This window comes from Adiantum capillus-veneris, chromosome 25 (genome assembly GCF_014529385.1).
Source record: "Adiantum capillus-veneris isolate H3 chromosome 25, ASM1452938v2, whole genome shotgun sequence".
NCBI lineage: Eukaryota > Viridiplantae > Streptophyta > Polypodiopsida > Polypodiales > Pteridaceae > Adiantum > Adiantum capillus-veneris.
Window position 1 is genome coordinate 81,925,361 of NC_140955.1, and position 27,984 is coordinate 81,953,344.

Consider the following 27,984-nt stretch of genomic DNA (forward strand, 5'->3'; position numbering starts at 1 on the left):
TTTAAAAATCAAGCAGTCCGACTAAGCTAGTTTGACCAAGTTAGGTGTTACAGATCTTCTCTTAATACCATGGGGAATGCCTTCCTAATAATCAATGGTTACTTAGGTTCTTAATCCAATTTAGGCAGCATTGTGTGAAATGTACTAGGGCTTTCTAGTGGGCTTAGTCCCTATTGACCTTTAGCTTAAGTATTATAAAGAGAGTTTACTAGTGTGATGAGCCTGGGGAGGTGTAACAGTGTTATATGACCCCCCAAAGTTACCAAATTAAAATGCCGAAAATGAACAAAATAAAAAATAAAAAAATCAAAGTGCCATAATGTAAAATCTTAAGCTGGAAGAGAAATCTCCGCTTGATTTGGTACTTCACTCACATGTATTGCCTATGGTACTAGAGCCCTAGAGGTTCTCAGTGTGGGCACTTTTCCTTGAAAAGCAAAAAACCCAAGGCATACAAAATAAGCACACACATCAAAATTGAATCACTGTGAAAAGACTTTGGGGGTCAAAGAAAAAGTAATCAGTCAGGCGATGATTTCATGAGAAATTCCTTTTATAGTAGCTTAACTACAAGGTCTTCTAGGTATAGCCTCTAGTCAGCCCTCGAACATGAAATACTTGGCTCTTGCGATTAAACAACTTAATTGACCAGAGACAATTGAGAAGCTTACCCATGGTATTAATAGTCGATCTTTAGTGCCTTTCGATCGTTAAATTAGCGACCGCAGACTAGTTTAATTTTTTACCTTTACAACTGTTTATGTATTTGATTATATTGCAATTTAATGTTTATTGCTGACAAATGGTTTAAAATTCTATTACCAATCAAATTGTCTGCCTACAACTGCATATGCTTTTTAATTGCTTATGAGAATGCAATTACTGTGCCAATGTTGTTTGATTTTGTAGTGACTGAAAGAGGCTAAGGATATTCATCTCAAAAGCTCTTCCACATCGACGAACGCGCTTCAACTCAATAGCTTCCGAGGACGGAATCTACATCAGCAAGGGGGGCATGTTAACCCTCACGGCTCACGGACACCCTATCACCTACGACGGACGTTGTATTATTTACTTGGTAGAGTCAGGTACTGGGCTTGTCGGTCCAATAGGAAAAGGGTAAGAGTGATCGTCGATGAGAGGCACACTCTAACTGGAATATTCAAGGGATTAGTTGGCTAAGCATGGGCGCCCAAGTGTGAATGGGGCGAGCTCATATAAAAGTCAACTAAACCTAAAATTCACTCATTCTCTCATTTGTGCAATTGAAGAGTGCTCTTGCTCTATCTCCATCGTCTTTTTCTTCATCTCCTTGTGTGTGTGTGTGTGTGTGTGTGTGTGTGTGTGTGTGTGTGTGTGTGTGTGTATGCATGAGAGAGAGAGAGAGAGTGCGATCGAGCATTGCGGCGGCACGACAGCGGCAAGGCGGTTGAGCGCGGCGTAGCGGCGTCTCCCTCTTCTTCACAGCGAGGAATCCTCCACGACAGGAAGCGTAGAGCGGTGAGTGACACACCAATGCCATCTTTGAGCTTACTAGTTTAGGCTTGTTGTGTGCTTGGAGCCATTTGTGGCTCGCACACAATGTATCGACAAGTTCCTTGCATTGACACGTGCGACAGACGTGCACACCAAGTTGGGTGGAGTGCTAACCCGTGTGATATGATTGGATTATGGTTTATGGTTTTGGGAATGGACCATGAAGTGATCTAGATAGTTGATGGTAGACGTGTAAGGGTAGACACTCTATACAATATAACTACTTGGAAAAGATTGTTTGTGCATATGGACATTGCCATTGTGATTGGACTCACGTGTTATGTTTCTCATGGCAGCGTCGCTACAAGACTAGGATCACCTACATCGCTTAGCCTTAGACAAAAGGGTCGTTGACCTAGGGCTTTGTTGGATTGGGGGTGTTGCCTAGGTTTTTTTCTTTTTGTTAGGCTCATCTACACGGTTAGTGCATCGGGTGTTGAATGACCTACACGGCTAACGCGTCGAGGATTTTGCTTTGGCTTTGCCTAAACACCCGGTGCTGGGCATCGAAGAGGCGCGGCGCTTAAACTGGTATGGTTGGTGTTGATACCCTACCACCTACTGGTACTTGGGATCCTTTCAAAGCTCGGGTTCATAGAGGGAGGCGAAGCGGCCTCTGCTTATGTATGGCTCAGGTAGGTTGGAGGTGTTCTGGCTCGCTCCCGGCGAAGTGTAATTCTCTCTGTCCATAGTAGAGCGAAAGTGGATGGGTGGACCGGTCGATCCCTATACAGGGTCTAGTGCTCTGCTAGTTATTTTGTCATAAACTTTTTGATGTTATGGTATACCCAGATTTTGTCATTGCATCGATACATGCTTGCCTGTTTCATTTAGACGGGGCATTTAAAGATTCTCTGTTGTCATTTTCTCATGTCTCTGTGCACTCTATTTCACCCTCCACTATATTCTCTCTCTCTCTTCCCACAACGCGATGCGTACACATATATTCACCCTCCACAATGTTATATTTTTCTTGAGTACGCTTTTATTCATAACACCCATTTAGGGGCATCACTAGTCGCTAGGCACGTCTGGCTGCACACCAATTCATGGCCTAAACTCCATGCTTGGTCGAGCGCTGAGAACTCCTCCCCTATGCAAATGCTTTCGCAACTTTGATGTATTTTGAAAATTGTATAAAAGTGTAAATTGTATATTTTGTGCATAGACCCCCGAGGAGGGGTATCTCTCAATGTGTAATCGTCACCACAAACACAAGAATCACAAATGTCGTTGCAAGGAAAAAACCGCTTTCTTGAGTTATGTTGACTGAAATTTCTTCCTACTGTTAACTCCTTTGAATCGGTTTCTCTTAAGAATTGGTTTTTTTTTTTCTTTGGCAATGAAAGTGAGAACAAGGGAGTGAGAATACGCGAGGTTGAGATAGACGGAGAGAAAAATCGGGTGAGAGAGAGAGAGAGAATGAGAGAAGGTAGGTGTGAGAGAAAGAGATAGAAAGGGAAGGGTGGATGAAGGAGATGGTTTGAAAGAGAAAGAAAAAAAGGCAAGTGAGAGATAGACAAGAGGGGTAGAGGTAGAGGTAGAGGGATATAATGGATGAGTGAGAGAAAGAGTGATAGAAGGTGGGTGGGAGGGGAGAGATGAGAAGAGAGGAATGGGAGGGAGGATAGGAAAGAGGGAATAGAGGGCAATGAGAGAGAGAGAGAGAGAGAGGGGGGGGGGATGGGAGTGGAGGTTGGTAAAGAGAGTACACTAGCGAGGGATAATTAGAGAGGGGTTCGAAGGAGGGTAGAGAGTGAGAACAGTGGGGGAAGGGGAGTGAGAGAGGAAGTGAAGAGAGAGAGAGAGAGAGAGAGAGAGAGAGAGAGGATAGCTAGAGAGATATGGAGTAGGGAGAGGAAGAGAAGAATATTGAAATCAAATGGAGAGAGAAATGCATTGATTAGGGAGAGAGTGGGAGAAAGCTAATTTTTTTGAAGAAAAATTCAATTTTTTTTCAAAAAATAATTATTTAATTAATCTTGACAAGTACTCTTTTTATTTATTATGTAAACTTAATCTCTTTTACTTTTAAGAGGAATTTATGCTATAGTACTCTTTATGTACTAAGCAACTTCTTGCTAAACATTATCTCTCTTATGGCTAAGAAAGTCAAGATGTGTGTGGAAAACGAAATAGTGTCAAGGACTATTCTTCGAGCCAATGGTACATCCCAGAAAATCGATAAGTAACAACTATAAACCGTGGTATAGGAGATGGGTCCCTTGGTGCAAGACAACTAGTAACATATTTTTTTCATATAGTATAGTTTTTTCTTTCAAAATGTAATTTATGTTATACAGAAGCAATATGTTTGTAATGCTCCTTTCGTGGCAAGGTAAGGAAGGGGATAAGTTCCATGGTGGGTCCATCATCAAGCATCGACCTAGCAAACTGTATGAGGCAAAATGGAATAGGAGATATGCGCTGCAGTTAGGTGCAATTTTTGGAATAATAATGGTTATTTGATCTCATCGAACATTCTCCAGGAGTACTCTTATGGAATATGACGGTGGTTTATAGACGACTAACATCATTTCAATGAGAGGAAGGTTGATGGCCTCAGGGCTACTTAAGCTGGGAAGCATAGGAAGCAGGGACCTTATGGTCTTGCTCTTCGAATTAAGAATGATTTGGAAATGTTTTGAGCTGTCAAATTGAACTTTTATTGAATCATAGAGACTAGCGTAACAATATGAGCTCATGCCATCTATAACATGTGTGGGTGGATAAAGATTTCATACAAAAGTCATAAAGATTGTACAATTTTCATTACTGTTGAAGATAGTACTAAGCCTTATACATATAAACAAAGCAAGAAAAACAATTTTTTTCTATACTAACACAAGCACTACAAATCTTGATGAGAAGATATTTGTGAAAGTCGTCAAAACACATTCTTCTCTGCCAAGTCGCTTCTCTCTCTCTCTCATATATAATGTACACTCTCTCTCTTCCTCAACAAGCATCTCTAGAACAAGTGCTCCTACACTTACTTCTTTCTTGGTGAGCTCCCATCGCTGGATTGGCATGCAAAATGTTATGGGTACACAAAACGACATCTACTTCCAAAAATTTAGAAGCTTTGAGTTTTACAAGCCACACTATGCTATCAACCTAGCCAGAAGGTTGCACTCCTAACCTTGCTAGTTGATTGAGAAAAAGAGCTCTTGATGTTGACAACGAGCTGAAGATGGCCTTCATAAGTGCTAAGTGCTACGAAAGGCAAAATCATAGCTTGAGGAGTTGCCACTATTTACCAACTCGTTGTGAGGCATAGAATTACCCTTAGCCTCAGGGTCTGAGCTCGTGCCATCTATAACATGTGTGGGTGGATGATGACAGTTGCCTTTCCACATTAATAAAATATGTTCTGATGTATTTTTTGGTGTTGATGATGGCAAGTAACAGTTGTCCCACTTCTTGTTCCATGGTGTTTGCGAGGACGACATGCATGACTAGATTGGCAATCATGGAAAAAGCGTCTGCCCAAATTAAAAAGAGACCTACGTTCCGTGATTATTATCAAATGCCTCAGGAAACTCGTTGAGCTAATGCAAGTATTCCACAAAATGTTAACCTTACTTCAGTGTGGTCCTAGTTGGAATGAATCTTGCCATGGGTTTCAAGTGGCCACTATCAGACGGTATGGCACCACCACGACCTCTAATAGTACTCCATTGCAAGGCTGCTCCACATTCCACCTAGAATTTTGAATAGATTAAATGTCTCACATTTAGCATTATGAGCGTGCACTATGCACATCTCACACATAGCTCTCAATAGAAGCTTTCACGTGTGGCCAATAGGATACCTACTTACCAAGGCCAAAGGACATTACCTTGCATGGAATTGCCCTAAGAACAAGAAGAAAGGGGATGGCCCTAAGTAGGAACGGTCAGGACACAAATAGGTCGAAAATAAAACTGATCATGGCTTGTGCTAGGCTATCTAGATGCTCTTGCCCAAAAGCGCATTTTGACATTCGATGGATGTGTTACATAGAAAAGGGACGCAAACTGATTGTTCTTATTGCTACTGAGTTTTGCATAGGAGGAACCCAAGAGGGGGCGACGGCTCAATATGCATGACACGCTTGGAAGTTGGGAAGAGAAAAGAGCCACATGCGGGGGCGCAAGGGTCATGGGGCAGTTGTCGTGAGGCGACTCTCTCCATCCCTGCGAGGTGGGGGTTGAGCACAGAGCGAACTATTCTTTCGCCTTTTACTAAAGAATACCGTGCGCTCGGCCCAGTTGAAGCACCATACTTGGAATTTTTGGCAAGGGCTTCCTCCTCTGCGAGGCGGCCCCTCTCAATCTCGCGATTAAGAATGACACTGCGCTCCACGAGCCACAGCTCCGATGGGCCACCAATTCTATTCTACAGGTGCAGACTCTCAATGCAAACGTCCTGAGGGATAGTCCGGCTTACCCAGCGCCCTGAGTCTAGATTGTTCAACCGGGTGGGCGGACCTGCTCATTGCTGACCTCGCAGTTTCTTTCGAGCGAGCAGAGCAGGATAGCGGCGTGGCCTAGCGCCAGCCAGTCAGTACATTGTGAGTAGAGGAGTTCCGACCGGGTGGGCGGACCTGCTCATTGCTGACCTCGCAGTTTCTTTCGAGCGAGCCAGTCGGTACATTGTGAGTAGAGGAGTTCAGCTGAGCAATAGCATTGAGTCCTTACTAGTGTCCTTCAACTGTCAATCTTACAAGTGGTGGTGTTGTTTTGCTACAGGTGCTCTCATTTTTTGCACGCCCTCATCTGCTCAAAGTTGGTCTCAAGGTTTCCATACACAGCTACTCTATGGTCTACTGCTAGGTACTACTAGTCCATGTCCAATTCTCGTACTTGGTCCACCACTTACTGGTTCCAGTCTAGTGCTCGGCCAGGTACTTCTAGTCCTCGTCTAGCGCTTTGCACCTCCGATGGGCCACAAAAGCTCATCAAGGGCCTTCCAATGAGGAGACTATCAAGAGAAGGCCCTTGATGAACTCGGGAATATGATACTCCAACATGGCGAGACATTTGGGGAGCATGGTGACTTCCATGATATGGAAATGGATGCAGAAAGCTCTCGCAATAAAAGCTGAGGAAGTCAGCGAAGCACGACTTTACATCAGTCAATTTGTTGCTTCTAGCACCAAGCTAAAAGGGGCAAGGGATGATGCCTCTCGTGTTCTTCCCCCATCTATCCTTTTTTGGAAAATGATCATGACCCCTTGATGACTATGCACAAGGAGTTGGAAGCACTTAAGTTGCAAAGAGCTCTTTAGGAAGAAAGGTCCACCTTCCTTACAGTCGCTACGTAATCAAAGGTCTCCTTAGAAGGACACACTATCTCAGCCTCGGAAGGAGGTAGAAGAGCTCCGATCACTCCACGAAGCATGGACCCAAATCAAGAGTCCCCCAGTGTGCAGATCGTCATTTTTGTGGCAAAATCCATCATGAGGCCGACAAACCAATCAAGATCCCCACACTTCCCATCTTTTTCAATGGATCGGCAATTGGTCGGTAACAAATGTGCCATATGGCGGGCACCCACGATGGCAGTCTTTCCCTCTTACAAGCATGGACCCGATTGAGGACAACATATCAACAAAACTGGAAACGTAAACACTTAACTTGAAATCAATTAGTAGTCACGACAAAAGTGGTGGAATTCAACTTCCAATTGCACTCGCCCCAAAGTTGGGCGCACTTTTCTTCTTTTCGCACAGTATAGCTGCTAGGGAGTCACAATGCAACCGTGCATTGATGCGCCGAGAGTGACTCCCTAGCCATACTTTTATAGCATTGTGGCCAAGAAAGGAAACTGATATAGAAAGTTGGGGCCAAAGTTTTAATTGCCGAAAAGCATGTCACGTCAGCACCGTGCGGCTGCCACATCATGTAAAGTCTGCCACATTTTTTGCGTGGGCTCCCATCTGTCACTTTGTCTTTTGCCGGGTTGCCATGTCATCACTACATATCCGCCTATAGTAAGAGCATAACTCCAAAAAGCTCCTTACATTATGTTGTTAGAGTTTTGGCATGCCCAATGTGATCCCGTTATCTAGTTTGGCCAAGATTGGTTGATTCAGGAGACTCTCTCTCTCTCTCTCTCTCGTGCTTTCTCCCCTTGGTCTCTAAGCTTCCACATCGTCGACTTTGACACATGTATATTTCTCAAAGTAGGCAAATCTGGAATAGCTGTCACTTTAGCCGGAGCCATGCTAACACCCTTGGATGAAACAATATGTCCTCGAAAGTCTATCTCCCATTGATAACCAGCATGTGCTCTCCTAAAGCTTTGAATACTTGTAACACATGTTCTCGATGCTCTACTTCGCATTCGGAGAAAACAATAATGTTGTCGAAAAGTGTGCTCACAAACTGTCTGTACTCTCTAAAGATCCGCTCCATCATCTTGTTGAACATGCAAGAGAATTTGTGAGACTGAAAGGCATCACCAAAGACGGGGTCTTGTATACATCTCTAGGAGCAATCCCAATATGATGATAGCTAGGATCGATCCTACTAAAATAAGGAGAACCCTGCAATCTATCAAGTATATCATCGATCTTGGGTATTGGAAACATTGGTGGTCCTCAAAGTGAACAGATTGGTTGTGTTTCTTGTTTTATACCCCTTCTCTGGCTGTCGACCAAGATAATCGGGGAAAGACTCGGAGCTCATCCCTTGCGAGAGTGTTTCCTGTACTTCATGATTTCATTTGATGTTGAAAGAGAAGATTTCATATCAAATTTCGACTTTGCTTTCACTTTGTTACCGAATTCAGAAGTAGGGTTCACGACTTTCTACCACCTCTCATAAAATTCTTGGATTGGTTGCTCCTTCAAAAAATTTGCATATTCAGCATATTCATCCCACAAAACAGTAGGCGGAATGCATTCTTGTTCTTGATTGACTTCTCTATTAGAATCCATAACTTGTACAACAAAAAGTCAGACCGGATCCTCCATATAAGAAGAATAGACTAAAGCTTTGACACCACTGTAACCGGCTTGGCACCAACAAGGCTGTAATCTCACAAAAATACACGAATAGAACTAAAAACTTTTAAACATTTTAACTTGAATCAAATAGTAGCCATGACCCAAGGTAGTCGCCCCTTTAGTTACTTCATTTAATATTGATAAGTCACAGAGTACAATTGCAACGGAGTCACTCTGCAACTGTGCAACCATGCACTAATCTGTTGAGAGTGACTCCTTGGGCATATTTTTATAGGCAATACGGCCAAAAGCAATCGATACAAAAGGCTGGTGCCCAAAGATTTAACTACCAAAAGCATGCCATGTTAGTACTATATGGCTGCCACATAATGTGTAAAGTCGCTGCGTTTTCCGGGCGGTGAGCTGCCACATGTCAGTCTTTGTCTTCTGTCAAATTGTCGAATTATCAATTTTGTGACAATATCCATGATGGGTCACATCAACAAGATGGAGGAGCGCCAACAAGAGATATTTCATGCGGCAAGGAGATCAGTTCGAAGGACATAGCCCATCACAGATATCAAGCCTCTCAAGGCATTGATTTGCTAGACTCCACACATACACTGTCGTGCAGCTCCGCTCCCATGCTAAGAAAGATGCCAAAAAAATACATATCGAGCTTATTTAAAGCTTACTTGATTAATGGTCAGTTACCAGGGCTTGTTAACAGGCCAAGTTTAATGATTAATGTATGCTAGATACGGCTTAAAAGGGCCAACAGATGCCTTAGTGATGCCAAAAATGATTATGCTTGAAGTGAGCACAGATGGAATATTATGATCTAGAACTGCAGTGCTTGAAGTGCTCTATCAGCCTGTTTTTATGGCTCGTCGATTGAAGCTACGGTGAAGAAGTTATGGCAGTTCGAAGTTTGAGTCGATTGCAGATCCGTACCGGATTGGGCAACTGCATCTGAGGGGACAGAAATGAAATGAATGCATGGGCGTGAAGTGCTCATATTGTAGAGCGCGTCGGTCCTTTCAGATCAGTGATCGGAGTCCCGGTCGCCAAGATATTGCCCGATAAAGATTCATCGGGGGCCGGTTCCGTACCAGTCCAATCCGCTCGGTCGGTGTTCAGTCTGGGAGTTTTGAGTAGCAACAAGGGTTTTGAATACAACAGAATAAGTGTTTGAGATAGCAGTGCTTTAATCGGTATGTACGCCAAAGCCCGTCCAATGTTGGCCGACGGCAGTTGTAATTGGCAATGCCTGGCTAGTCTGGCACTCTTTGATTGAATGTGATGGAAAGACCTTACGTCAAATGCAATCATTTATACTGCTTCTTGCAGGCATGTGGCACTATTCAAGACTTTTACGACATTGAAATTCATGAAGATATTGTTAGCAAGACTGCTGAGAAATAAGTTGTGTTTGCAAGCTTTGGTCGCTATGTATGCCAAGTGTGGTGCCCAAAGCCCAAAGCCTTATGCAGGCCGCCATATTCAAAAAGGTTAAGCCGGCCGCCCAAAGGCCTCTTCAATGCCGCCCAATAGGTTTTATAAAGCCAAATGGGAAAAGAAAAGAGAAAGAATGGAGGCCATGGCATGCAGCAACCAGAACTGCGTAGGCAAAGAAAAACACTCGCGTGGGACCATGAGCATCGGATGCGCATGTCGATGAAACGATAGTTGCTTAGCAGGTGGAAGTGAATTATTTGGCCCTGGTTCCACTCATTTCCATGCAGGTCATCGTCCGAGCTTGCCACGTCATAGCGTCAATTCCTGCGCCACGTCATGACGCCGAGCGCCACTGCTAAGGGGCACAAGCTATTATTAGGACGGGGCCTTTTGCATGCGGGGTTGGAAAAGAAGAGTTAACGAGGAAGCCATCAACGAAGGGCAAGGCGGGGGGAAGAGCTCGATCTTTCTCGCTCGCGTCCTCGAGGCAAGCAAGCTTTCCACTCTCCCTCTCGAGCTTGAACGAAGCAAGCAAGCAAGGCGAGGAGTTGAGGGTAAGCAAGGCTCTCTCTCACTCTCTCCTCATCTCTCCTCTCTCTCCTTCTGTTCTCTCTCTCTCTCTCTCTCCTCTATCTATCTCATTTCAAAGCAAGGAGTTTCCTATCCCTCTCTCGCCGTAATCAAGTGAAAGAAGGTAAGCAAGGCAATCGGGAGAAGAAGCAAGATCGAAGTCTCTCTCGTCCTCGACCTCGACTTAGTTCAATGCAACCGTGCATGATGCGCCGAAGTGACTCCCTAGCCATACTTTTATAGCATTGTGGCCAAGAAAGAAACTGATATAGAAAGTTTGGGGCCAAAGTTTTATTGCCGAAAAGCATGTCACGTCAGCACCGTGCGGCTGCCACATCATGTAAAGTCTGCCACATTTTTTGCGTGGGCTCCCATCTGTCACTTTGTCTTTTGCCGGGTTGCCATGTCATCACTACATATCCGCCTGTAGTAAGAGCATAACTCAAAAAAGCTCCTTACATTATGTTGTTAGAGTTTTGGGCATGCCCAACGTGATCCCGTTATCTAGTTTGGCCAAGATTGGTTGATTCAGGAGACTCTCATCTCTCGATCCTCTCTCTCTCTCCTCTCCTCTCGTGCTTTTCTCCCTTGGTCTCTACGCTTCCACATCGTCGACTTTGACACATGTATATTTCTCAAAGTAGGCTAATCTGGAATAGCTGCCAATTTAGCCGGAGCCATGCTAACACCCTTGGATGAAACAATATGTCCTCGAAAGTCTATCTCCCATTGATAACTAGCATGTGCTCTCCTAAAGCTTTGAATACTTGTAAACACATGTTCTCGATGCTCTAAACTTCGCATTCGGAGAAAACAATAATGTTGTCGAAAAGTGTGCTCACAAACTGTCTGTACTCTCTAAAGATCCGCTCCATCATCTTGTTGAACATGCAAGAGAATTTGTAGACTGAAAGGCATCACCAAAGACGGGTCTTGTATACATCTCTAGGAGCAATCCCAATATGATGATAGCTAGATCGATCCTACTAAAATAAGGAGAACCCTGCAATCTATCAAGTATATCATCGATCTTGGGTATTGGAAACATTGGCGGTCCTCAAAGTGAACAGATTGGCTATGTTTCTTGTTTTACCCCTTCTCTGGCGTCGACCAAGATAATCGGGGAAAGACTCGGAGCTCATCCCTTGCGAGAGTGTTTCCTGTACTTTCTTGATTTCATTTGATGTTGAAAGAGAAGATTTCATATCAAATTTCGACTTTGCTTTCACTTTGTTACCGAATTCAGAAGTAGGGTTTCACGACTTTCTACCACCTCTCATAAAATTCTTGGATTGGTTGCTCCTTCAAAAATTTGCATATTCAGCATAATCATCCCACAAAACAGTAGGCGAATGCCATTCTTGTTCTTGATTGACTTCTCTATTAGAATCCATAACTTGTACAACAAAAAGTCAGACCGGATCCTCCATAAAAGAAGAATAGACTAAAGCTTTGACACCACTGTAACCGGCTTGGCACCAACAAGGCTGTAATCTCACAAAAATACACGATAGAACTAAAAACTTTTTAAACATTTTAACTTGAATCAAATAGTAGCCATGACCCAAGTAGTCGCCCCCTTTAGTTACTTCATTTAATATTGATAAGTCACAGAGTACAATTTGCAACGGAGTCACTCTGCAACTGTGCAACCATGCACTAATCTGTTGAGAGTGACTCCTGGGCAATTTTTATAGGCAAATACGGCCAAAAGCAAATCGATACAAAGGCTGGTGCCCAAAGATTTAACTAACCAAAAGCATGCCATGTTAGTACTATATGGCTGCCACATAATTGTAAAGTCGCGGCGTTTTCTCGGGCGGTGAGCTGCCCATGGTCAGTCTTTGTCTTCTGTCAAATTGTCGAATATCAATTTTTGTGACAGATATCCATGATGGGTCACATCAACAAGATGGAGGAGCGCCAACAAGAGAGGATTTCATGCGGCAAAGGAGATCAGTTCGAAGGACAATAGCCCACACAATAACAACCCTCTCAAGGCATTGATTTGCCTAGACTCCACACATACACTGTCGTGCAGCTTCTCTCCGCTCCCATGTCTAAGAAAGATGCCAAAAAAATACATATCGAGCTATTTAAAGCTTACTTGATGAATGTCAGATTTACCAGGGCTTGTTAACAGGCCTTTTAATGATAATGTAGCCTAGATACGGCTTAATAGGGCCAACAGATGCCATAGTGATGCAAAAATGAATTATGCTTGAAGTGAGCACGGCTGGAAATATTATGATCTAGAACCGCAGTGCTTGAAGGTGCTCTATCAGCCTTTTTTTATGCGCGTCGAGTGAACACGTAAGAAGTTTATGGCATAGTCTAGTTGAGTCGATTGCAGATCCTACCGTATGGGCAACTGCTCTGTGGGGACAGAAAATGAAATGAATGCATGGCTGAAGTCTCATCATTGTAGAGCCGGTCGGTCCTTCAGTTCAGGTGATCGGAGTCCCCGTTCGCCAAGAGTATTGCGCCGTAAAGATTCATCGGGGGCCGGTTCCGTACCTTGTCCAATCCTCTCGGTCGGTGTTCAGTCTGTAGTTTTGAGTAGCAACAAGGGTTTGAATACTAAAGAATAAGTGTTTGAGATAGCAGTGCTTAATAATCGGTATGTATCCAAAAAGCCCGGCCAATGTTGGCTCGACGGCAGTGTAATGGCAATGCTGGCTATCGGCACTCTTTGATTGAATGTGATGGAAAGACCTTACGTCAAATGCAATCACTTATACTTGCTTCCTATCTTGCAGGCATGTGGACACTATTCAAGACTTTTAACGACATTGAAATTCATGAAGATATTGTTAGCCAAGGACTGCTGGAGAAATAAGTTGTGTTTGGCAATGCTTTGGTCGCTATGTATGCCAAGTGTGGTGCCCAAAGCCCAAAGCCTTATGGCATGGCCGCCCATATTCAAAAAGGTTAAGCCGGCCGCCCAAAGGCCTCTTCAATGGCCGCCCAATAGGGTTTTAATAAAGCCAAATGGGAAAAGAAAAGAGAAAGACATGGAGGCCATGGCATGCAGCAACCAGAACGAGCGTAGGCAAAAGAAAACAGCTCGCGTGGGGAGCCATGAGCATCGGATGCGCATGTCGATGAAACGATAGTTGCTTAGCAGGTGGAAGTGAACTTATTTGGCCCTGGTTCCACTCATTTCCATGCAGGTCATCGTCCGAGCTTGCCACGTCATAGCGTCAATTCCTGCGCCACGTCAGTGACGCCGAGCGCCACTGCTAAGGGGGCACAAGCTATTATTAGGACGGGGCCTTTTGCATGCGGGTGTTGGAAAAGAAGAGTTAACGAGGAGGCCATCAACGAAGGGCAAGGCGGGGGGAAGAGCTCGATCTTTCTCGCTCGCGTCCTCGAGGCAAGCAAGCTTTCCACTCTCCCTCTCGAGCTTGAACGAAGCAAGCAAAGCAAGGCGAGGAGGTGAGGGTAAGCAAGGCTCTCTCTCACTCTCTCTCTCTCTCTCTCTCTCTCTCTCTCTCTCTCTCTCTCTCTCTCTCTCTATCTATCTCCAATCAAAGCAAGGAGTTTCCTATCCCTCTCTCGGCCGTAATCAAGTGAAAGAAGGTAAGCAAGGCAATCGGGAGAAGAAGCAAGATCGAAGTCTCTCTCGTCCTCGACCTCGACTTAGTTCAATGCAACCGTGCATTGATGCGCCGAGAGTGACTCCCTAGCCATACTTTTATAGCATTGTGGCCAAGAAAGGAAACTGATATAGAAAGTTGGGGCCAAAGTTTTAATTGCCGAAAAGCATGTCACGTCAGCACCGTGCGGCTGCCACATCATGTAAAGTCTGCCACATTTTTTGCGTGGGCTCCCATCTGTCACTTTGTCTTTTGCCGGGTTGCCATGTCATCACTACATATCCGCCTGTAGTAAGAGCATAACTCCAAAAAGCTCCTTACATTATGTTGTTAGAGTTTTGGCATGCCCAACGTGATCCCGTTATCTAGTTTGGCCAAGATTGGTTGATTCAGGAGACTCTCTCTCTCTCTCTCTCTCTCTCTCTCTCTCTCTCTCTCGTGCTTTCTCCCCTTGGTCTCTACGCTTCCACATCGTCGACTTTGACACATGTATATTTCTCAAAGTAGGCAAATCTGGAATAGCTGCCAATTTAGCCGGAGCCATGCTAACACCCTTGGATGAAACAATATGTCCTCGAAAGTCTATCTCCCATTGATAACTAGCATGTGCTCTCCTAAAGCTTTGAATACTTGTAACACATGTTCTCGATGCTCTACTTCGCATTCGGAGAAAACAATAATGTTGTCGAAAAGTGTGCTCACAAACTGTCTGTACTCTCTAAAGATCCGCTCCATCATCTTGTTGAACATGCAAGAGAATTTGTGAGACTGAAAGGCATCACCAAAGACGGGGTCTTGTATACATCTCTAGGAGCAATCCCAATATGATGATAGCTAGGATCGATCCTACTAAAATAAGGAGAACCCTGCAATCTATCAAGTATATCATCGATCTTGGGTATTGGAAACATTGGCGGTCCTCAAAGTGAACAGATTGGCTATGTTTCTTGTTTTACCCCTTCTCTGGCTGTCGACCAAGATAATCGGGGAAAGACTCGGAGCTCATCCCTTGCGAGAGTGTTTCCTGTACTTCATGATTTCATTTGATGTTGAAAGAGAAGATTTCATATCAAATTTCGACTTTGCTTTCACTTTGTTACCGAATTCAGAAGTAGGGTTCACGACTTTCTACCACCTCTCATAAAATTCTTGGATTGGTTGCTCCTTCAAAAAATTTGCATATTCAGCATATTCATCCCACAAAACAGTAGGCGGAATGCATCCTTATTCTTGATTGACTTCTCTATTAGAATCCATAACTTGTACAACAAAAAGTCAGACCGGATCCTCCATATAAGAAGAATAGACTAAAGCTTTGACACCACTATAACCGGCTTGGTACCAACAAGGCTGTAATCTCACAGAAACACACGAATAGGACTAAAAACTTTTTAACAGTTTAACTTGAATCAAATAGTAGCCATGACCCAAGGTAATCGCCCCTTTAGTTACTTCATTTAATATTGATAAGTCACAGAGTACAATTGCAACGGAGTCACTCTGCAACTGTGCAACCATGCACTAATCTGTTGACAGTGACTCCTTGGGCATATTTTTATAGGCAATACGGCCAAAAGCAATCGATACAAAAAGCTGGTGCGCAAAGATTTAACTACCAAAAGCATGCGATGTTAGTGCCATATGGCTGCCACATCATGTGTAAACTCGTTGCGTTTTCCGGGCGGCGAGGTGCCACTTGTCAGTCTTTGTCTTCTGTCAAATTGCCGAATTATCAATTTTGTGACAATATCCATGATGGGTCACATCAACAACATGGAGGAGCGCCAACAAGAGATATTTCATGCGGGAAGGAGATCAGTTCGAAGGACATAGCCCATCACAGATATCAAGCCTCTCAAGGCATTGATTTGCTAGACTCCACACATACACAAAGGCTATATTAGTGGTTCTTCATCCTTGCCCCTGGGATAGGTTTGTGCTCTCATAGCTATGCTTCAAGCATAGTCACACGAAATTAGACACACCTATTGAAGTTTTGATACACATAGTTTACGCTTGCCTATCGTATGCATCATATGATGCTAGGATATTTTTGCTTGCAGGATGATCTAGGTTACATCCCCTGCCTAGCTCATGGACACCTTTCATGCGACAATTCGGGCACTCTCTTTGCCGGTCAAGGAGATCCTGAGATTTACGAACTCGTACAAGGTGGAGATGAGCACGAAGAACCTAGATGCTTACTTGCAAGTATTCAAGGCTCCTTTCCAAGAGACACATAGTGTTGAGTACATACCAAATAAATGTCTTTTGAGTGACTGCCAACGTGTGTATCCCTAGCATCATGTGAAGACTTCCCACTGGCAATTCCAGTGTCAATCCATATATACCCCTTAATTGTTGCATCTCAAGGCCAATCCAAGATTGGTTCCGGATGAATACAAAACATAACAAAGACTAGCAGCTTTTTATGGCTTCAACTTTCCTCTTACTTCGTATCTTAGAGGAGACATCACGAGTTGAAATTTTTTGGCTTGAAGCAGAGAACCTCATCTATGCCTCCATGTATATGATTGTTTATTTAGAGATATGTGTTATGGATAAGTTTGGCTATGAGAATGTGTTTGATCCTCATGGTTCCAAGCGGTAACAGTTATTGATTGGCAACAACTCTACTCATCTTTTTGGTGTGTGGTCATGGACCTAGAATTCTTGGCGGTTTTTGCAATGCAGACTTTATTTTCCTTGACTCCAATATGGCTCAACTCTAAAAAGATTCTTTGACACTAGAGAACACCTGCAATGCCACATACATATACAGGGAAACTGTGGAGAAGAGAGATCCCTGAGGTAGAAAGAGACACGACATCTGAGAATGAGAGAGAGAGAGAGAGAGAGAGAGAGAGAGAGAGAGAGAGAGAGAGAGAGAGAGAGAGGAAAGGCTCTTCATGTAGATACAAAGCTGCATATAAAAGTGACCAAGGGTGGTGTGACATAGATTTGACATGCCCTCGATGGATAGACCCCTAGTACAAACAATTGCTATTGTTGTTGCACACGAGACCACTCACTCGCCTTCAAGATTGGCAACAACCCCCAAGCATCTTGAGAGAACAAGATGCACCTCCATCTGGAAGCTAGACTGATCGAGAACAGAGAAAGATAAATACTCCAAGGCAGTCATGTGATGCTGCCCTCAATGTGTCATGAAGTGCTCTCCATGGACAGCACCACCGTTGGGTGAGTGCCCACCATCTGAGATCACTACGATACTACTGTCTTGAGAGGAAAAACACCAAGGGGAAAGCCTCTGGGCTGTCTAGAACTGCCACGGAAAAACGTAGATAAAGGCTACAAAAACACCAGAGCGGGGCTTGCAAAAACGTAGATATACCCCAGATGGCTACTATTGTGGCCTAGGGCCGCCCACAAGGGGGCGCCCTACTGGGCTGTACCGTGCACCTGAGAGGTACCCCTTGCTCCCTATATAGTGCCATAGGCTGGCTGCGGACCCACACATCAGCCCCTATGGCCTAAAAAATAGGAGAAATAGTAAGAAATGTAGAGAAGGGCCTAGGAGGCATCTAGAAGCACCCAGCAGGCAGGAGAAGAATCCACCTGGCTTGTAGGAGGCTACATGGCCATGGGCATAGCAAAAACCCTGAAAACCTAGTTGTAACAAGAGTCTCCTCAACTCAACTAACTCATGAGTCATGACACCAGCATTGGAAGAAACTATTGTTGCTGACAGCTCCAGGAGATAGCATCAAAATTGAGGGTAAAGCCATATACTCCAGATATCCGGATTATTTCCCAACTCCCAAAAACTCCACCCTCCAAGAAAGAGTCGGAAATCTAGATCTCCGATCACATAAATCTCCAAACTGCTATGGGAAGTCCAACAAAACTGTGGACACCCAAGACTACTGACCTATGAGCTCTCCGATGATGAAGAACCAAAGAGCTGAACTACCACAGTATACCACAAATGAACTTTAAATTATATCTGAAGGACGCCATCAGAACTGAGAGTGACAAATTTTATTGATCCTAGTCCAAGAAGGACTAGCATCCACCTAAAGGAAACTCCATGCCAGTCTAGGGATAAAGAAAGTGTCACGTGCACATCTAACCCTATGTGCATGTGGACAAGCTATCTCAGATCTAGGGTTCAGGTCAGCCTAGGAAGTGTTTCGTCACCTTTGTGAGCCTGTGAGCAGGCCGTGCATGTCCAGGCACTTAGATTAGTTGCATATCCTCTAATTGCACACAACATAATCATCAGCATGGCATTCAGTCCCCATCATGAGCATTTTACAAAGCATAGAACCCTTTTTCCCAAAATACACATTTTTTACTTATTTATTAATAAGTGACTTTTGTTGGAAAAATAAGTAGGGCAAATTGCTAAGGAAACATAAAAGAAACCCAGTGGTCACTCAGCAAAAGCAAAAGAGACAAAAGAAGCTAAGGCTTGCAGTGTTCTTGCCTCAGCAAGACGGCAGAAGACCTTGCGTTTTCAATTGCAGATCAGCCCAACGTTTTTCTCCACAGCAGCAGAACCTTTCTATCGTTTCCATCAACAGCAAATCAGCCTAGCGTTTTTCAGTAGCCGATCAAGCCTAGTAATTTGCAATGTTCGGCGCAAGTTCAGCCAAGACAGTTAGCGTTTTCAATTTCCAACCCTTAGCCATTGCAGATTTAGCCATAGCTTCGCAGATCTCACCTACCCACAGGAGATCCTCGCCGTACCGTCAAATCAACCAGCGTTTACGGTTTCAGCCCACTTTTTTTAGATTTCAACATCTGCGTTTTCAGCGCATCGTCGTGGAGTCGCCGTCATCGCCATCCTCGCCGACACAGTGCCAGTGTTCAGCAGACAGTTAGTGTTTGCGGATTTCAGCTTTTCAGCCCTAGCGTTTTCAGTTTTCAGCCCGTCCTCGTCGTCGTTATCATCGTTGTGGACATCGTCGGCAAGTTCATTGCATCTAGACCAACATACGAGATTTGTGCAATCTATAGCATAGACCTCTCTCGCCATAGAGAGGGGGGCCCTTGGACGAGGGTTTGAGAAGCGCCTGGTGTCGTATTCTTCTCTCTCTCTTTCTCACAGTCTCAGCACTTTCATTCACAATAGCATTCACTTTGTTTGTGATCATTGCACTCTCTCTCTAAAGGAACGGAAGGCTCTCCCTTCCGTAAGTAAAAGGAACCCTTGAGCGCAGTTTGGAGCACTCATCTTGAGCAATATCAACATTCACTTCCGCTGCACCTTACATTGGTATCAGAGTTTTGGCAGTGTTCTGTATCACTCAAGGAAAGAACCACAAGAAATTTTTTTCTTGTTGCGGTCGCACATAACCCAAGTCCACTTGGGTGTGTTGATTCCTAATCGTGTTTTTGAAGAGTGACAAGTAACCTAGGAAAGAAGGGCTTGTCCAGCCTCCCCTTGTTCCTCTTTTCACTCATTGAGAGCGGACTGTGCACTTAGCGGCCGGCCAATCGACTTGAGGTGGGGAAAAAGCAACTTTGGTGTGAGCGCAAGGCCGCCAAGGGGTGCGCCTGCAGGGAAGAGTCGAGCTCGGGTAAGAGAAAAGCATTCTCAAACATCGATTGCAAGCTAGAGAACTCAAGAACCTCAAGAACTCAAGAACCTCAAGAACCCAAGAACCTCAAGAGCCCAAGTTTCTTAAGAACTTAAGTACCCAAGATCTCAGTGTATGGTCGTCACGCAAAGCGGAATGGATACTTTGCCTGAAGGTGATAAGAGTAGTTGGTGACAAAGAATTTTCCTTACCAGGAGGATTTTTTTCCGATCCTCCCCCTTCCCCATGTACGCCACGGGTTGCACCAAATCCTATGGAGGCTTTGGTCAAGTCAATGATGGACATGATGCTACAACAAGAGGCACAACGCGCCGCCTTGGATCGCGACCGTGAAGAAAGAAAGGCGTAAAGCTAAATCACCTGCTAACCCTAAGCTAACCCCAGATGAAAAAGCTACACAAGAAATTGTAGGAGGATACATAACGCCAAAAGAACAAGTCATTTATGCTAAGGAAGGTCGATGTTATCAATGTCACCTCAAGGGTCATATAAAGAAGACATGTCCTAAGAACGTATCCAACGAACCTCAAGAACCCACAGAACCCACATCCTCTGTTAATGCCATATATAAGAATACTAGTGTGTCCCAAGTTTCTAATGATCATCTAGCTGATGAGTCTCTCATGAAGTGTTATGGTCATGAGAATGGTCAACGCATGGTGATCTTGTTTGATTCAAGCAGTATGCATGATGTGATTGGTGCCTCTCTTGTAGAAAGAGCCCGCTTGGAGGTTATCCAGACAACTCCTCTCGAGGTGTCGGGCTTCGCTCCCGGTATGGACTCTCTCATTACACGGAAGTTTTGTGTGTTCTCATGATTAGTCAGCATGCATTGTTGGAATTTTTGATTCGTGACGATTTCTTGTATTTTCGTCACCGTCTTTATGTGTTCCCTTTTCACAGGCATGCCGTATTGTACGATGCACTTGATTCACTCACGGATGAGCACGGATGTATGTGGATTACTCTCGAAACGAATAAAAGTTTGCATTAAGGAATTCACATTGTTTCTCGATTGTCCGTTTTGTCAATCGCTTTTACATGTTTCTTCCTTGGCATGACACAATCTGAGAAAGAGCACGAATAAGATTGTCCATCAAGCATCGGCATTTCCGTTGTGATTTGCAACAGTTGATAGATTTAGGTCGAAAAGTCAAGTTTCGATCCCACTTTTTGCATGTGTTTGGTGAACGGTTTGGCACTCCGTCACTTTGTTCATCTGCATTGCATGCACAGTCATTTAGAAAGAATAGTATTTTTCCAGTTACTCTACACGGAATGGGTATGTTTATGGTTTTGTGTTGGACATGGTTTCAAGAATTTTCCTCCTCGGAGATTCTTGAAGAAGGTGGACCCACAACCATAGCCGAAGATGGAGAATTAAAGCCGCGACAGATCATTTTTTGTCGCTTTCGGCACGGCCCAAAAAAGAAAGCATTGCAGTCCTTCATGAAGTTCAAGTATTGCACGACCCACGCATCAGAGTGGGCCGGCGAAGAGTTCTTCGCAGAATTCCAGGAGTTGTTGGTGCACTCCCTCGACGCCATACAGCTCGGTACGAGTACCTCACTTTGAAAGGGACGGGATGTCACATGCACATCTAACCCTATGTGCATGTGGACAAGCTATCTCAGGTCTAGGGTTCAGGTCAGCGCCTAGGAAGTGTTCTGGCACCTTTGTGAGCCTGTGAGTAAGCCGTGCATGTCCAGGCACCTAGATTAGTTGCATATCCTCTGATTGCACACAATATAATCATCAGCAAGGCATTCGGTACGCATCATGAGCATTTTACAGAGCATAGAACCCTTTTTCACAATATACACATTTTTCACTCATTTATTAATAAGTGACTTTTGTTGGAAAAGTAAGTAGGGCAAATCGCTAAGGAAACATAAAAGAAACCCAATGGTCACTCAGTAGAAGCAGAAGAGACAGAAGAAGCTCAGGCTTGCAATGTTCTCTCCTCAACAAGACGGCAGAAGACCTTGTGTTTTCAGCCAGTTAGACAACCAGCGTTTTTGGATTCTGCCAGATCCTCTAGCGTTTTCTAGTGGCTCAAGAAAACATCCGCCATGATATTGATTGCACTGTGGAAAAAAGCACACCATCCAAAAGTTGTACTCGGTACAGATTGGAGCAACTTGAGGGCGTGATGATCCTCACGAACAATTAAATCTCTATCAATGCACAAAATGCGTGTCCTGCTTAGGAGAAGAAACGATTGAGAGAGGTTCCTTTTCATGCAATGACTGACTCGTTTCTGAACTGTGGGACTGTGTACTAAGAGAGACTATGCGACTATGTGTTTTATCCGGTGGACACCTCGACTCCAATCATGATTCTTTGACACCAGAGAACACTTGCAATGCCACATACGTATACAAGGCCACTTTGAAGAAGAGAGGTCACTGAGCTAGAAAGAGACAGGACCTCTGAAAGAGAGAGACATAGAGAGAGGGAGAGAGGCTCCCCATGCTGATACAAAGCTGCAAACACAAGTGGCCAAGGGTGGTCTAGCATAGATTTGTTATGCCCTAAATGGATAGACCCCTGGTACATGCACAACTGCTACTCCTACTGCCATCTTCTCTTGCACATGAGACCAGTGACTTGGCCTTAGATCGACAACCACCCCCAAGCATCCTGAGAGAACAAGATGCATTTCCTACTGGTAGCTAGCTAGACCGATCTAGAAGAAGAGAATTTTAGCGTCATAGGAAACTATCCCAAAAGACCTTAAAGATCTATCTGACGAGGAGAGTTGAACTCAAGTCCTGTTATTCAAGAGGGAAATGGCATAACCAACCTACCACACCAAGGGCATCATGTGATCTTGCCTTGAATGTGTCTTGAAGTCTTCGCCCCTCGTCTACATAGCTAGCCACTGCCCCTGCCCACTACATAGTGCCGTAGGCTGGATGCCCGACCCAAACATCAAGCCCCACGACCTAATAAATAGAAGAAAAAGTGGAAAAATGTGGAGAAGGGCCTAGGCAACATTTGGAAGCACCGGGAAGGTAGGATAAACATCCACCAGGCCTCTAGGAAGCTACATGACCATGGATAGAGCCAAAACCGTAAGAATCTCCTCCACTCAACCGAGTCATGAGTCGTGACGACAGCTTCTGTAGTCCGAAGGGCTACAAGCATGCATGTGGGTATATCTTAGAATAGCCGAGGACTCTAAACTCTTCCCACCAAGAAGTACTGTGGATTATCTTCCGGGTATTCATCACCGAGGAAATAATTGATGTTCTTACTTTCAAGCAAGGCAAAGTGTATGTGCCTTACAGGCTTGCCTATCTCTTGTGCAATTTACTTTTGAGTATCCTTTTTCATGTAATGCAAGGCACCTTGGCATATACTAAAAAAAAACACATAATGGACTATTGAAGACGTGTTACGTGCACGTCTTTAGGCGTCGAATGGATTGGAAAAAGTATCTCGTGGAAATTGAATTGCCTTATAGCAGTGCGCATAGTGGTGATAGTCTGTAATGATTGTCTACAAGCTATGCAGAAAATGCTCGCGATTGTGAAGGAAAGCCTAAAGGCTGCATAGGATCGTGCAAGCTATTTTTGTTTACAAGCATAGGCAGCGTGGAGGGCTGGAAAAGCAAGCATGTGGGCCTCATGTTCGGCCTCTTTTTCCTCTTCTTCATCTACTAAGAAGCTTGAAGGCACATCATTATCATGATCGATGGCGACATCTAGACCTTGGGCTCAGGAACAGTGTGGTATGAGCCCACCGCATCAGCGACCCTCCCCCTCCTTTGCTGCCTTGGAAGAGCCAGCTGAACTGAAATATCCCACTGGCTATGGAGAGTGTGAATATATATCCCGTTGCCAAACGTGGATTTGCGCTTCCATCCCTTTTTCTGGATTTGCGCTTGCATCGTGTATTGCTACTTCCAGCAAGTTGGTATTGCTTGAGGAGGAGTGTATATTTTGGAGCTCATGGCATACTATAACAAAACATACAATACCTTACAAAGAGTGAAGTGAAGTTTTCTAGTTGGACATTTATTTCTAGCTGTACATAGCATTCATTGCCTTCAACTACAATTGGTGCCCAGCACGTCCAAGAACATCAATCATGCATGTGCAACAATCTACGCTACCGTTCACTATCAATATGTCCTAGAACATCAACCATGCACGTGCAAAAACGGTACGCCCACAGAGACTTGAGATATACTCTTCTTCACCTTTATTGCTTGCTCTCCCGGGGACAACTGTCTATAGTAGAACCTCATAGTGGTCATGTGAAGACCTGTGTTGCAGATCAACAAATGCTGGAGAGAATTTGCAATGACGGGCGCCCAAAAAACAGATGAGACATCAGCCAGGACCTTGAGACTCTGATCTGATCGCTCCAACTAACGCTCCTCAGCAGCAGCTGCGCACAAGAGATCAACAACACCACAGCGGAGTCAGCGAGACTCTCTCCAGAGAAGGAGACTGAGACTGCCCTGCCCGGCAACAGAGAGAGACGGATGAGGAAGTCAAACATCCAATGAACTGTCCCATCAGATTTTCTGATCGTTCCAACTGTACAGACAGCGCACACAGGCCTGCAATACCTAGACAGCAAGACCAACAAATCGTGATCGCCTCTTATCAGTTGGAGGTTGAGATTGGAATGGGGGCCGCGCGAACGCGAGCCCCCGCTGCCACAAATTATGACGTGCACTCTCCCTCAGAGGGGAGATGCTAGGGTGCGGCCCGTCCGCAGTGCAATGGAGAGGCCGACCCTAGGCCATCGGCCTTCCTGATCACCGATTGACCCCGCCCAGGTAAGTATGACTTCACCTGCCACCCACGTCCCCTCTTATACCAACGCACCTCGCCGGTAGCGCCGATGGGATAACTCAATTTTCATACCCAATGAATATGTCATCTCTATCATCCACATCCAAGAGTGTTGTGATGATGGCATTCCTCGCTCGCAAATCAAAACCTTGCTTTGATGCCACTTTCATTGTGGCATGAGTATATGCGTTTACCTCATTTTCATCAACTGTAGAAGGTGTTGTCCATCAATGCGTGCCAATTCAAGAAATTGATGAAATCCCATCATGCCGATTTGAACAATTCAACCAATCCAATTGTATCTTTTGAACTTATATCTTTTCTTCTTCTTCTTCTGTATATGATTTCCAAGGGCGTTGGTTTGGTCGAGGATTGCGAGTGGGCATTACCTCCAGTAAAGCAAAGGCTTGAATATGAAAGCTTAGACTTTAAAATAATTTAAAACAGAAGCTTGTTAACAGCCTTCAATAATAGAGTCAACATGCAAGCATGGCAAGAGGTGCTCCTTTGTGTGACTTTTGCTCAATCATCTAGCAAGGTTACGAGTGCAGCCTTCTCGCTAGGTGGATAGCATATTTAAGCTCACAAACCGCAAAGCTTCTAAATTCTTGGAAGTAGATGTCGCTTTGTGTACCCGTAACATTATGCATGCCAATCTAGCGATGGCAGTTCATCGAGAAAGAAATACGTGTAGGAGAACTCGTACTGGGGCTGCTTACCAAGGAAGAGAGAGAGTGTACATCATATGTCAGAGAGAGAGAGAGAGAGAGAGTTTATTTATTTATTTAATGCATAGTACTATCTTCAGCATTAATGCAAATTATAAAATCTTTATGACTTTTATATGATTCTTGCAGTATTCGAATTGTAGAGAATTTGAAAATGCATACAATAAAAATACAAATCAAAATAATAAGTATTACTATCTTCGATTTGCATCCTTAGGAGGAGGACCCAAACACTCGACTCTCGAATGTGCCAATCAGAAGTTCGCCTCTTCTCTACGCTCATACTAAATGCTACTATGCCAAATCTCTTTTACAAAATCACCTCAGCATTGACATCTTCATCATTCATCGTTGTGGGGTTCTTCAATCTTTGATCTTCTTAGTAAAATTTGAATTAAAAACTTTAGATTGACCTTGACCATCCTTATGCTAGCTTCTCAGATGTTGACCGAGTTTATATGTATGCATTGGCATTTCTTGCAAATCAAAAACCTTAATCTGATGCCACTGTTATAAACACGAGAAATTGCCATCGCTACTCAAATACACACTTGGACATATAATTTCCCTTTTGCATAAACCCATGAGCATGAGTGTGTGTGTGTGTGTGTGTGTGTGTGTGTGAGAGAGAGAGAGAGAGAGAGAGAGGGAGAGAGAGAGGGAGAGGGAGAGAGAGAGAGGGAAGAGGAAGAAGAAACATTTCATACGAGAAAGAGCTAGTTCCTCACTTATCATAACTCTTGTGCTAGCATACATAATAGCATAGTAATGAAGAAGAAATAGATGTCAAGCTCAAGCATTGAAGCATGGCTCTTCGATGGATTTGCACTCCATAGCCAAGAGTGTTGGTGTAGGCTCTCAACCTCTACTTGCTTGGAGAAAGAGAGGGAGCTCTTGCACTTTGCATAGCACACAGTGAGAGTGTTTGTGAGTGTGTGTGGGTGAGTATACCCCCTAAGCACCCCCCTAGCTTGCTTGGGTCGACCCCCCCTTGTAGCTCATGCTTGAAGCTCATTGGACCCCTCCAGGCCTAGCCAATCACAAGCAGGAGCCATTACAAGCAACAGGGATAGCCTTGAGACAAGTGTCCCCCTTTCCCCTTTGAGAGAGAGGACTTGATAAATGCAAAATCAATTAATTAAATATCCTTTATTATCATTGGACCCCTTGGGTGGCCAACCAATAGGTTTCAGGCACACCATGAGGGCAACATGAGGAGGAACTTGACAAGTGTCCTTGCTGCCTCTTCAAGCTGGGGCTTCCCTTGTGTGTGTGTGTGTGTGTGTGTGTGTGTGTGTGTGTGTGTGTGTGTGTGTGTGTGTGTGTTCTCTCTCATCCCCCCCCCCCCCTTGTAGGCTCGCCCCCCTCCTTGTAGGGATCTTTTTGACTTTGGATGAGCAAGCCCCTTAGTCATCAAGCATGACTAAGCACTTGAAGTAGGGGGTGTTCCCACAAGCATCTCAGGCAAGCTTCTCAAAGCACTTCAAGCACCTTAATCATGCACCAAGTCAAGCACCTCAAGCATGGAGCCAGTCAAGCACCTCAAGCATCTTAATCAAGCACCTCAAGCAGGACACGCACCTCAAGCACGACAAGCACCTCAAGTTTGGGCCGGGTACCCACCTCAAGCTCAGCCTTAGCTTACCTAAGGTCAAAGGACTTTTACACATATTATTGGAGGTCTTCAATGAAGCTAACCCTAAGGTCTTATGCTCCATTGGTTAGCCTTGCTCTTTATAGACCATCTCCCATTTGGGCCCCTTTACTATTGGCCCCGTGTTGAGATAGATCTATAAGCACATATCTATATCTTAACACTTGTTCCCGTTTATTCTCCCACATTAAGTGATCAATTTAATATGAGAAAATCATTTGGGTTGGTTAGATATTAGATTTTATGACACCGTCTTTCTTGCTAAAGGCCATTGTGGACATTTAATGCTACTATGACAAGGTTTTAACTTGCAATACTTGAGAACAAGAGATATCCGTATGTTTCTCAATATTTGAAGTATTACATAGTGCAAAAACTTTGATGCAAGTAAGTATGGGTGTGATCTTTGACCCAATTTAGCCAAACAAAAGAGTAAGTGGCAAGATTACACATTGGAACTCTTCAAAGTTTAACATGATGACTTTGCTACTACTTTTGGTAAATGAATATGTATGTAGTCTTCAAGATGTTTTCTAAAGCTAAATGGTAGCATATAAATGTTGCAATAAAAGAGCCAGTTCTCAACAAAAGCATTGTAACTCTCTTGAGTTCAAGATCATGACATTTTGCAAACGAGTGTCTATATGTGTGTGTGTGTGTGTGTGTGTGTGTGTGTGTGTGCACGCACGCGACCTTTTAGATAATATTATAAAGCTAAATGCGCACCTTATTATATGATTTCAAGGATAAAATCTTTTGCTAGGGCATCAAAGTTCTTTTAAGTTGCATTCAACAAATGATTGTTGTGCCATGTCCAATGAGGTTTGTAAACGAGTAAACACAAGCAAGGACCACGACAATGAGAAATGCATACATCACCAACCTCATGTAAAGTCACACAAGTGGTCATGAGAAAGGTTTTTAATTTATGAAAAGGCTAAATGATTGGCTTATAAGCTGAATTTTCCATCTATTTGGCTGAAAGTTATGCCTTTCAAGTAAGCATATGACTTCCTCTTATGGAGACACGTATTAAACATAGCATGAGTTTGAGTAGCTTGATGACATTTCCAACTACCAAGGTTCCTCAAGTATGCGTATAAGCTACAACCCTAAAGTAAGGAACC

At 44.1% G+C, this 27,984-nt stretch overlaps 1 protein-coding gene and 2 non-coding genes across 3 annotated transcripts; 1 reads left to right on the plus strand and 2 right to left on the minus strand.

Moving 5' to 3' along the window:
- Positions 1-5,718: 5,718 nt before the first annotated feature.
- LOC147425175 (U5 spliceosomal RNA) lies at positions 5,719-5,841 on the plus strand. The gene has a single exon (XR_015186510.1). It is a non-coding gene; the product is annotated as a U5 spliceosomal RNA (small nuclear RNA).
- Positions 5,842-23,431: 17,590 nt separating this feature from the next.
- On the minus strand, positions 23,432-24,645 carry LOC147425176 (uncharacterized). Its single transcript, XM_086500032.1, has 4 exons — positions 24,548-24,645; positions 24,016-24,357; positions 23,872-23,902; positions 23,432-23,628 (listed from the first exon to the last, which is right to left on the minus strand). The coding sequence occupies exons 1-4, from the start codon at positions 24,643-24,645 to the stop codon at positions 23,569-23,571; spliced, it is 531 nt and encodes a 176-aa protein (XP_086356158.1). The 3' UTR covers positions 23,432-23,568.
- On the minus strand, positions 24,306-24,467 carry LOC147425177 (U1 spliceosomal RNA). The gene has a single exon (XR_015186519.1). It is a non-coding gene; the product is annotated as a U1 spliceosomal RNA (small nuclear RNA).
- Positions 24,646-27,984: the final 3,339 nt, after the last annotated feature.

Coding starts and splice junctions, on each gene's coding strand:
- LOC147425176 (XM_086500032.1), bottom strand. CDS start 24,645: ATGAAAGTGGCATCAAAGCAAGGTTTTGATTTGCGAGCGAGGAATGCC. Junction 24,358..24,547: donor AGAGATGACATATTCATTGG/GTATGAAAATTG, acceptor CCTCTGAGGGAG/AGTGCACGTCATAATTTGTG. Junction 23,629..23,871: donor CGGGAGAGCAAGCAATAAAG/GTGAAGAAGAGT, acceptor GTTTTGTTATAG/TATGCCATGAGCTCCAAAAT.